This window comes from Pygocentrus nattereri, chromosome 6 (assembly GCF_015220715.1).
Source record: "Pygocentrus nattereri isolate fPygNat1 chromosome 6, fPygNat1.pri, whole genome shotgun sequence".
Taxonomy (NCBI): Eukaryota; Metazoa; Chordata; class Actinopteri; order Characiformes; family Serrasalmidae; genus Pygocentrus; species Pygocentrus nattereri.
This window is the reverse complement of record NC_051216.1, coordinates 25,704,287-25,715,900: the sequence shown is the minus strand read 5'-3', so window position 1 is coordinate 25,715,900 and position 11,614 is coordinate 25,704,287. Positions and strand designations below refer to the sequence as shown.

The 11,614-nt window shown below is 40.2% G+C and overlaps 1 protein-coding gene across 1 annotated transcript in view; it reads right to left on the bottom strand.

Annotated features, from left to right (window-relative positions):
- Positions 1-11,392, bottom strand: part of ttf2 (transcription termination factor, RNA polymerase II) — a 15,036-nt gene extending 3,644 nt beyond the window's left edge. The window contains exons 1-22 of the mRNA XM_017710799.2: positions 11,262-11,392; positions 10,890-11,001; positions 10,602-10,688; positions 10,423-10,492; positions 8,277-9,314; positions 7,327-7,447; positions 7,052-7,228; positions 6,754-6,911; positions 6,500-6,581; positions 6,117-6,227; positions 5,686-5,836; positions 5,443-5,548; positions 4,641-4,825; positions 4,314-4,467; positions 4,143-4,234; positions 3,977-4,056; positions 2,733-2,869; positions 2,474-2,644; positions 1,877-1,929; positions 1,322-1,475; positions 816-898; positions 451-525 (exon numbers count right to left, since the gene is read on the bottom strand). Of these exons, the coding sequence (XP_017566288.1) occupies positions 451-525; positions 816-898; positions 1,322-1,475; positions 1,877-1,929; positions 2,474-2,644; positions 2,733-2,869; positions 3,977-4,056; positions 4,143-4,234; positions 4,314-4,467; positions 4,641-4,825; positions 5,443-5,548; positions 5,686-5,836; positions 6,117-6,227; positions 6,500-6,581; positions 6,754-6,911; positions 7,052-7,228; positions 7,327-7,447; positions 8,277-9,314; positions 10,423-10,492; positions 10,602-10,688; positions 10,890-11,001; positions 11,262-11,307 (3,443 nt within the window). The 5' untranslated portion in view covers positions 11,308-11,392. The remainder of the gene's footprint in view (positions 1-450; positions 526-815; positions 899-1,321; positions 1,476-1,876; positions 1,930-2,473; positions 2,645-2,732; positions 2,870-3,976; positions 4,057-4,142; positions 4,235-4,313; positions 4,468-4,640; positions 4,826-5,442; positions 5,549-5,685; positions 5,837-6,116; positions 6,228-6,499; positions 6,582-6,753; positions 6,912-7,051; positions 7,229-7,326; positions 7,448-8,276; positions 9,315-10,422; positions 10,493-10,601; positions 10,689-10,889; positions 11,002-11,261) is intronic.
- Positions 11,393-11,614: the final 222 nt, after the last annotated feature.

Sequence of the window (11,614 nt, the reverse complement as noted above, 5' to 3'; positions counted from 1 at the left end):
TGTGAAGCTTATACATACACAAAAAGAACAATAAAACATTACATACTTATCAATCAGGGCCCGTCAGGGCTTCACAAGGCATCTCAGATACGGAGTGCTGATACAGGATCATGTAAATAAGACATGAATCTGATCCTAAACTGACACTCCTACTTTAAGAAGCTTTGTCAATATGGGCCCCGGATAATATGCAGTTAGAACTGGATTTGAGATCCCCATCCATAGAGCACTGCAACCTTGCAACCTCCAACATAAAATAATGTATTGAACATAATAGCACCTGTATTATACCAAGCTAAATCCATTTTTGTGATATAGCCCTGCCACATGTATCACTATAAATCAGTTTTTATATAAAGCCTCTCATTCAAGCAGTGAATGAAAGTAACAAAACATAACTGCTTACTTCACTACTGTCCAGTGCCACCGGTCTATAAATCTACTGCTTACTTGTGAATGGTAACGTCCAGGCGCTGACCCACTCTGTATATTCTGTCACAGGCCTGGTCTTCCAGCGCTGGGTTCCTGCAAATCCAGCTTTAGCTTAGGCAGATTCAAAACTATTTCAATGCACACACTTCAAAGTAGTTCACTGTTAAAAGCAATTACTCTTTAATTCGCAGTGACTAAACAGAACAAGATGTGAATTCTTCTCCTAATTGTATCTGAAGTACCGATGGCCTACTTTGCAAATAAAATTGAAAAAGTGTCAGGAAAGTAGTTGGATGAGTATGTAATAAAAACAAATCAGACAGGTATGACTGGCATGGCTGACAGCTTTTTATTGATACTAAATGAAGAGCATACAGGCTTACCAGTGCATGTCGATGAGGAACAGATGGTTCCCACCAGTCAGATTAAGACCCACTCCTCCAGCACATAAAGACACCAGCATTACCTGCAACATGCATCAATTCAATGAGACACAAAATTACTCTTCTATGTTACATCCAGGTTAAAAGGTATTCATCAAAGTGTGATTCATCAATTCAGAGAACATGCGCCAGAACTCAATGGTGGTGTGCTTTACACTGCTGCAGCTGCTACTTGGAACTGTGCATAGTGAATGTAGGCATGGGTGCAGCTGTCTCTGTGCCTAGGCAATCTTTGAAGATGTGGTGACATTTCTGGCGCTGCCACCAAGAATTTTTTTTTCCTCTGAGCTATGGCCGTTGCAAGGCTGTATAATTGATTTTATATATGTTTTAGTGATGATTGTGCATGAAATAGCCGAAGCACTAATCAGAAAGGGTGTTCACATACTTTAGGCCATGTAGAGTAGAACGCTGCAGATTCATTCTGCAGGTGTGAGGACACAAACCTGTGGTCCTTTAAGGTTGGTGTTAAATTCTTCAACTAGGTCCATGCGCCTTTTGGGGTTGACTGTACCATCTATAACTCCAAAGTGCAGATCCATCTTCTTTAAGTGAACAGCTACAATGTCCAGCATACTGGTCCACTGGGACACAATTACACTGCCAACAGACACTCCAGTCAGTCTCAAATGCCTCTGTTTACACTACCAGAATTTTTGGAAGGCAACATGCACAACAAGTTAAGTGTGCAGCTACATCTGAACTCAAGACTGCAAAAAATGTTATCATGGCATGTGAAATGACGTTAAATCTAGTAAATATTTCTAGTATTTTTCATTAAGATTCCTGTAACCTTACTACAAGATTAATTTCTTTCCAAACATTTTACTTGTTTTAAGTGATTTTATCAGGTGAAATTCTCTCACCTGTATTGGCAGATAACTGTTTATAAAAATAAAAGATATTAGATGTAAAGACTAGGTTTGAGAATTTCACTTGTCAAGATGCTGTTTTTCTACAGTGTAGTCAATAAATGTATCAAAAACCACCGAGAAACTTACCTTTTCTGATTTTTCTTGCGGATCTCCTGCAACTCTGTAAGGATGGCTGAAATCTGAACAAAAAGACAGACTGGGACTATAAATTATGTTCTGCAACCTCAGCAACTCAAGGTGCTCATTCTACAAGCAGTTAAATAAAATATTTAGGATGGAATTTAAAATGTGCTGGTGAAAAGTAAAAAGAAAAATCATGAGTAAAACCCATTGGAAGCACAGTTTTGAAATGTTGCATTGTTATATGAACTGCATGAATGAATGAAATACTTATTTATAAAGTAGTGAAACTACAGTTAAGACATCAGTGACAACCACTTGCACAAATGGTGTCTGACATAATTTGTGACAATACATTTGTCATTAAGTTGGCAATAAATGCAAGACATCACAGAGCTGGTTCATGTTAGCTGAAAAGAAAAAATAACTACAAATACAAATAAAATCTTTATATTTAAACTCTTTTCTTTGTACTTTGAGTTTACAACATCAGAAAATATAAACGGGAATTTTTCAAACGTTTAACAATTTTTATACCAACCTAGCTGTAATACATTATCTAACATTTTGTAATAAAGAAAGTGGGTGGAGAGCCTTGGTCACCTTGGTGCTCTCGCGGCTCTTCTCAAAGAGCTCAGAACTAAAGCGACTGCCATTGAGGGAGACAGTGGACTTGGGGTCAGAGTCAGAGGGCTCTGACAGAGATAGGGCACACAGCTGCTCCTCCAAAGACAAAGCTATCCCATCACCCTGCAGCTCTGACTGATCCAGAGTCTGAAACCGACACACAAACACAACACAAAATCCACATGCTGAAACGGATTGAGAGAAGACAGTTTAAGAATATATGTGAGAAAGTTACCTTTTTAAGCAGGGACAGGTGACAACAACACTGTCTGAGGCGCAGCAGCAGGGATAGGATGTGAATGGTGCTGGAACCTTGAGTGTGTTGAGAGGAAGACACTGTCTCCTGCTGGGACATTCCAAACTCACGTGCAACTAAAACACAAAAAAATTTTGAAAGATGCAGCAGCAAACACCAATAATCACAGTGGGGGCCTTCAGTTTCAAGCTTGTCTTACACACTATGATTTAGTGTCATCCACCGTAGTTTGTTATGGCAAAATGTTCCTACAAACCTCGATTCCAAAAAAGTTGGGGCAATATATGAAATGTTGCTAAAAGGAAGGTTTGATCTATATTATGTTGAAAACAGCATAAAACCATGATGTGTGATGTTTTTAACTTATAAAATGTAAAGTGTTTTTTTTGTAAATATACACTGTCCAAATTTGATTTGTGCTACATGTTCCACAAAAGCTGGGAAAGGAGCATGTTTGCTTTTGTGTTACATCCGTCCATCTAGGCATTTTCCAAGCCGCTTTTCCGTCAGGGTCACGGGGGTGTGCTGGTGTGTGTTACATCACTTCTCCTTTTATGAACACTTAATACTCATTAGGGGACACCAACTGGTCCAGTTTTTAAAGTAGCATTTTTTTGCCATTCTTCTCTAATACAAGTCTTCAGTTGCTGCACAGCGCAGTCACTATCGTATAAAAATAGGTTTGGTAATGAATGCTGTGCCATTTTGGATGATGTTTTGGTATTTAAAATCAAGTTTGAAACACTGACTAATTCCTCCACTCATTACCTGAATATGAAAGACTAAACATTTTACTTTGTACTAGCATTTCTCCTTTAAACAGTGTTCATTCAATTTGACTTATTTCCAATAATGACTAAACAGTTTCAATTTTTTCCCCCTATCTTTTCACTTAACAGGCTGGCCTACAAAAACCAGAGTCTCTTACTGAGTCCCTGACATGCTTTTGATACCACAATTGAAACAAGCATGCAAGCACAGGACAAACAGTAGGTGGCAGTATTTACCCAGTTACATAATGCAATGCCACCTACCTAACAATTTACAGAGCTGAGTAGCTTATGTATGTTTTGTTTGAACTTAAGTTGTATCTGTTCAGTTGGAAGTTCTGTAATAATTATTTATACCCAACTTACTAGTTAATGATACTACATACACTCAAGAGCATATTCACATTATAATACGGCCTTTTTCAGCACTGCATTTTAAACAAATATTCTAACCTTTCTCAAATGGGTTGCCACCGTGTCCTTGTTTAGTGTCTCCTCCCTCATGCCTATTTAGGTACGACTGAAGGGTGGACCTAGAAAAGAGTACAGCATGATGCTAAAGGCAATACAGTGTACGGGTCTTAGGGCAGGCCCTTCATAACTTTGTACTATTTTGTACCTGGATTGTGCAAATACTACATCATAAACAGACTGTTCTTCTTGAGACAGTTTCACTCTGTGAACTTCACAGCTTCGGTCAGGCAGAGAGACCTAGCACAAAATGCCAAAAAGTTAATGTCTTCTGTGAAAGTTTAGAGACCAGGTGCACATATGCTCCACATGTACATACCAGAGGTTTGCCTGTAGAGTCCAGCTGGTTCTTGGTCCTGCGGAGCAGCAGAGACCTGGTGAGGATGTTGAGTCTCTCTCCTCCTCTTTTGGAGCCGTTGTCTACCTGAGCCTTCCACAGTTTATATTCATCAAATGGAGAGCACCTCAAAAACCTACAACACACACACATGGGCTTGTTGAAGTTTTATCACTGACATTTTTTCAGATCAGGTCATTGTAAAATCTGTATTTGTAATAAAAGTCAGAAGAAATAAACATAATCTTTGAAAACAGTTAAAGCTCATCTAAGGGTTCTAAGGCTGGAACATTAGAAGAATGCTTATACTTCAGCAGTGAGTACATATCCAACAGGTTGTTCTGGATTGGTGTTCCAGTAACAGCCCAGCGTGCTCTGGCCCGCAGCTTGCACACCGCCATGGAAGTCTGGACTTTAGGGTTCTTGATGTTGTGAGCCTCATCCAGAACCACACGAGCCCAGGCAACACGCAAGAGAGGGCCCATGTTTGACGCCTAAGCAGGACATGAAACTATGAAAGACCATTTAAAACATTTCTGGCTATTACAATTGTTCAGGTAGGTTTGGTCACTCAACTCAGAAGCAATTTAATCGACATGCAAAATGACCTTCCACAGAACTTTATCTTAGTGCACTATGTAGAAGAAGTTGATTGTCAACTATATAAAATATATAATATATAATAAACTATATCTTGCCCCAAATGGTCATTGCTGTTATTACGGTGTGCAGAATAATTTCCTTAAAAGACAAAAGTGAAGGCTAAGGTTGAGATTAAAGTGTACATGGAGACTCTATATTAGTAGAGACCATGACATTTACAGTGGGTTCAAGTTATCTATGGTCTATTGTTTCAGAAAAAGAAGAACAGCTTGATCTTTGTATGTTAGCATACTATCTACTGCTATATAAAATAGCTCAAAGACACCTCACTGTACGATGAAGGGATGCTGTGGGAAAGTGCAGACATACAGAAAAAGATGCTATTGGTTAATTTTTTGACTCTCTCACATTGACTGCTTGTGGCAAAACATAAGAATCAGCTTACATTACTTTAATTAATAAACATGCACATTATTTATATAACTTCTACCAAGTTTGTTCTTCATACCGTAGGCTCAGCATCCTCACTGGGACGTTCTGCATCTTCTTTCTGAACAGGGATCTCTTTAGAGACCAAACTGTATGTGGTGACTACTACATCATGCTCAGCCAGTCTAATGGAGAGAGGAGAATTGCGAGTGACACACACATCTAAAAGAAAAACCAGGAAATTATACAGCAATTTCTAAACAGATTTACAGTCCATGCTGATGAGTGTCAGCAATACTGCTTGTATCACTGTGTGTCTTACACGCTTGCACTCCTCTGTCGGCTGGGCCCATGGTAGAGATACACACTGAGTCGACTCTTCTTTATATGTCTTTCTATCTCTTTCTTCCAGTGATGCACCAGAGAGGCAGGACAGATAATTAGAGTTCCCTGAGATGCCACCAAAGACGAGTCTTAAGAAAAGAAAAACAAAACAAACAAAAAAAAAAAAAACACAACATAACATGAAATATTGAAATCACATTGAATACACCCAAAGGATACCAGGATACATCAGTCTATGCATATGCTTATCATCAAAGATAGACAAGACAGAAAAATAGAAGCCCGAAGAGCCATTTCAGCACTGCAGTAAATTAATTCACAGAAAAGTTCAACCCTGTGCTGACTCGGACATGCACACAAAAGCTGTAAAGTATCCCACTGACAGTTACACTGTGCAGGAGTATTTACCAGTCTTAGAGATCCATCCCTCCAGCTCGGTATCCTTGGCATCCTTTTTCTTCATCTGGGCCAGAATGAGAGCAATCATGGTCAGGGTCTTTCCCAGACCCATGTCATCTGCTGAAATAGTAAAAAAAAAAAACCAAACAAACCGACTAAGTCAAAAAAACAAAAACAAACAAAAAAAACACTACAACAAGCTGAGCACCTTAACACCATTCAATGGCACTAAAAAATAAATAAACAAATCAAATAGACAAATTAAGCCTTAATTTGACCTTTTCATTTAATTCATCACTCAAATTCAGCTGCTGTCACATCCTCATATGTGTCAGGCTAAACCAATATCAAGCATTTCTAACAACTTTGAAGGAGTGAAATTAAAATGTTACCCAGAATTCCACCACAGGGATTCTGGGTCTCCCTCCACAAGAGCCAGGCCAGGGCTCTTCTCTGGTGAGGCAATAACGGAACCTGAAAGAGATGAAGATCATCTCAGTACCCAGTTCCAAGAATTATTCCAAAGGAAAAAAACAAGAACTGAAATGCCACACGTCTATCTATTTATCTTTTCATCCCCAGTCCAAAGTGCTTTAGCATACCACAAGTACAATGATTTTCTCAGTAATTATGCAGAGTCTCTTGCCTTGATTCCTTTGGGATCCTGTGCCTCTGTGTCAGCAGAAGGGCAGGACTCCAGGGAGTGATGTAGGTGGTCAATTGCCTCAGTTGTGGCATTGCGCACAGCAAGCAGTCTGTTCTCAGTCATTCTGCCTCCATAGAAAGCCTGGTTTTGAGGATTTACTGGGGAGAAAATGTTTTAAGAGAGCTCATGACAATGAATAAATGAAACATCAGCAACAATGAGTACAGATATCCATCTATTTATATCATAAGAGAAAAAAAAAAGATGTTTAGCCTAAAAAGAGGGTGAAAAGGATTACCTCCATACATTTGTGCATAACCCTGACTGAGATGCAATTCTAAGGCGCTAGCAGAGGATTTTTGCTGGAATAGGACTGGTGCTTCTGCTAAAAAGACAGTGCCTCCTGGTTGGCTAAAAGGGTTGGACTGGCTGGGCAGAGGTTTCTGCTGCGTACTACTGTCTGCATCCTGAGAATCTACAAGAGATTATCCCATAACATTTAGTCTTTAGTCATATACCTGAAGGAGTAACACATCAATGACATACTTTTCAGGCTCAAAGTCAGTATCTCACCAGTGAGAGCAACACTGGTCAGACTCAAAGCCTCCAAAGCATCTTCCAGTTCCTTCACCTGGCTCTTCAGCCTCTCTCCTTTATCAGGAAGAGCAGACACATTCACTGCTGAAAGAGTGGCCTGGACGAAGAGCACGTACACAGAGTAAGAAGGGAGAAAAATATTGTGTGAAGCTGATTAGTAATAAAAAGAATTGCCATTCTGCTGATCATACTGATCACACCGAGACCACATCACATTTCATGCATCTCATATTCAGATAACATGCAGATACAATTTGTCTGCATTACATTTACACCTGGCCACAGAAATGGACCTCTACCAGATTCACAGAAATCTGATCTGTATCAACACTGCTCTTCTTAGCAATACACAAACCCAACAAATTCTCTTTGAGTATTTCCTGAGACAAAGGCAGGCACCAAAGACGTTGGTTCTCTTGAGTCTTACTGTGTAAATGGCAACAGCAGCTGATGTACGCAACCTTTGTTTGGTCGTCTGTGATAAATTTTTTCAGTGAAAGAGCTCCATACACACTACTGACTAGCTGAATAAAGATTATGAAAAAACAGATACTTTTAAATTGGGCTCAGCTGCCTCTCAAACCACTCCTGAAATGGTCTGACGATTCCTGAAGTGGTTGGATATTAATTTACACTTGGCTTTTTCTAGTCTGAACATACATCCTTTTTTCTAGGACACATCCTCTTTTGGAAATCTAAAAAATGTGCCTGGCCTGGATTTAGAAATGGCCTGAAATGTTCAGGATTTGCCTTTGCTTTAATGCAGACATTTCCTTTCTACAGTCTAGTCTGTGCCACCCTCCTGTCCCCAGTATCCTCTTCTTTAAAAACTAAAATGTGGTCACCCTACATTTTCAAGACCAGAGGACTTAAAAGAGCCAACATAAAAATACTGTGAAAAGATTCTATAACAACTGAATCAGTACCTTCTTCTGTTTAAGCTGGACAGTAAGCTGGCTGTGCAGAGCTCTAGGATCTTCATCTTGACCCTTGACTTTTGATGCGGGCTGGAAGCCTGGATAGGAGGTGAGGGTTTTCTGCACAGGTGCAACTGGAGCCTTGGATGTCTGCTCAGGGCCTGGCTGCACTGACACCAACTGTACATCATCATCTTCATCACTCCACTCTCCAAAAGGTGGGTTTACTGTGCTCTTGCTTTTCTGAATCTTGTCTTGATTCTCACTTGACAGTGTGTCTTGGGAACTATTTTTAACTGGCTTTGCAGAAGCTGAAACACCTTTTAATGTAGAGGTTGGGCTGCTTGGCTTGCCAAAAACTTGTGGCTGAGAGTTTATATTTGATGTAACACTCTTCCTAAAGGTGATATTTTCTTTTACACTGTCACTGACAACAGTTTTCTCACTATACCCCTCATCTTTTTGAGAGGGGTTTTGTTGTGAGACTCTGGAGGGAAGAGCCTCTGTGACTGTTCCCTCCTCTTTTTTTTCTTCATCATGGGCTGTGGAGGTTGCAGATTTAGTCTGTTTTTCAGTTTGTTGCTCTTTTATTTTCTCACACTTGCTGCTAGACCCCTTAGTGCCCTCTGAACTCTCTGCTCTGCTAACAGTTACTTCGCTACCACTACTACGCTTCCTCTCCTCATCAGATGCTCGCTTCTTTATCTTCATTCCAGGAGGAAGTTTCTTGTTTCTCCATGACTCTTGCTGTGCAGAACTGGCTGTTTCACCATCCAATGCAGCTGCACCGTCAGAGTAGCATTTGCTATTCAGTCCTTTCTCTGCTTCCTTGCTGGGCTTTTTATCTTCTTTGGTCTTCTTGTGGCTCTCATTTTCTATATATTTACCCGACTTTGTCACCTTTGCTCTCTCCACATCTGCCTCTTGAAGTTTTCTCCACTCTGAGGTTTGGTTTACTTTGTTAGGGGCTTTGAAAGGGTTTCTAACAGGAGGTAAGCTGGAAGGCTGATTCCTTTTATCTGACAAAGCACTCTTTTCACTGTCCTTCTGCAAAAAGCAAAATTAACTGCAATCAACCTTGCACGGTTATTCTCAAAAACAATACAATATACAAGTGACAAACTGAAGGAAAAACCTGAATAATTCAGAGGAGAAACAGGTGCAAATGCTTCTAGATGAGTGTACCTGATGATGTCATTTCGCCAATAACATCTTACCATCTTTTGTGACGGGTTTAAAAAGCTGAGCAGGCCCATTTTACTTCAATTTTGTATCAAGATGGCAAGATGAAAAAATCCACGTGACTTTTGAACATCTTGTCTTTTGGTGAGTAAGAATGTCAATGCAGGACATAACTAGACTTTGCCATATAGAACAGTCCATCCACATCGACAAATAGAGAGATATTATAAGAGGTGAATACATATCTGAAAGTCGACGCATGAGGAAAAAACAAACAAACAAAAAAAAAAAAAAACCCTAAATGGTCAGATCAGTCATCCTTCATCACATTCTCCACACGTGAGCAAGAGGAGAGCAGTACAGCCTAGAATGCCTGAACCCTACACTACGCCTTGGTGTGTTGTGAAGGTGCGTACTGATGGTTGATTGATTGATGGTTTGGGTCCACTCACCCCCTTACAGAGAAAGATTACTGCAAATCAATACAGTTGTTATTCTGTTGGATTACCTTTAGCCTTTGATAAAGTATTTCCATTCTGTTGTAAGAAGTGGTCCATTTCAGGATGCCAATACACCCATCAGAAGAGCATCAGGGGTCATTTAATAGGTTAAGTACGAAAATGATGTAAATCATACAATATGGCTTTCACTTTCTTCTGATTTTAACCCAAATAAATGCCTGCGCTAAATTCTGGACCAACATCTTAGAATGTTTTCTTCTCCACTACAAACAAACACTAAATGATGCAACATCTTTTGAAAGAATGGCGTTTCATCTGTCCAGTGCAGTTCCAGAGACTTGTAGAGACTACGTAAAGCTGTTCTAGCAGCTCATGGTGGCCCAACACCTTAATAAGATACTTTACATTTGTTTTTCCTTTAATTTGTCACTCACCTATTCAAGGCATATAATTACCAACAAACATATAAAGGGTATAGCTTTTCATTTGCTTTCGTTTTAATCATAAGTTACCTCTGACCATGGAATACTCCCACACCACTTGTGTCCTGCTTTCTTTCCAATTACACAGCGATACAGCAACCTGATGTGAAATAATAATTTAATCAAATAATTAGAAGCACTTCAGTCGGACGTTTATGGAAAAAAATAGTTGCATGCCTTTAAAAACACATCTTTAAAAGACAGATCACCTGTAGCTGTCGTGTGCGTCATTGTGAACTAATGCCTGAAGTTCAACCAATGCATCTTCATGGCGAAGACAGTGAGAAGGTGGAACTCTGAGATTAGAAGAAACCTCGGATTAGCAGTCTCTCCACAATACCCAAAACAAGATAGAAAACCAACCAGGTAAACTAGCCTTATGCTGAGCACAAATTATTCAAGCACAGCTGAATCATAAAATATATGAAACAGCACGAATAGTGTGTTTAAACTGTATTAAAATTTGTGACTTAAAAACTAAATCAAGCTCCACTCACTCAGCAGGCTGTGCAAAATTGCATGGGGTCGCATCCCGTGCAGTGCAAACGTAGAAGCTCTTGCCCTGATTCGGTCCTTCCTTCACCCCGGTCTTCAAAAAGCAAGTGCTGCCTAATTTACGAGAGACATGTTAGCTAACCTAGCTATGTCAAAAAAGCAGCAGTTATAGCCACAACACCTGTGCAGACCCACAACCCGAACATAAAGCTCTGCCTTAGCGGTGAAAGCCACTCATGCCGTCTCAGAGATGATTAAGGTCTGACGTGCTGCCAGTGAGGCAGACTAGTGTTTATCTGTTGGGGTTTTATAGACTACACCGTTAGTGAAGAGGCTGAAGCTGGCTTTTTGTCAGTGTTTGAACTGTCACCTACCGTGTGCTTCGCAAAGAACTATTTCCATTTCGCTAATGCAGACCATTAACTTTCTTCCCGCTTCGCTAGCCGGCTAGTCAGACAGTCCGCTTCGCTGTATGAAACAGAGGACTTTCCCCGTCACCGTCTTGATGACGTCTTCTCTCCGCTTAGCCAATGGCGTGACTCGGCCGGTGTTTCAAACCGCACATACGCGGATTGAGACACAGCCTTGGGCTCAAACAGAACCTGCACGTTTGCATCGCAGCCAGTAGGTGGCAGGCTTACCTCATACATGAGCCACTGGTTACCGTCATATATTTTCGTTCGTGTGACTAAGTTCGTCATAAGGACAGGTAGCACCTTTATTACAA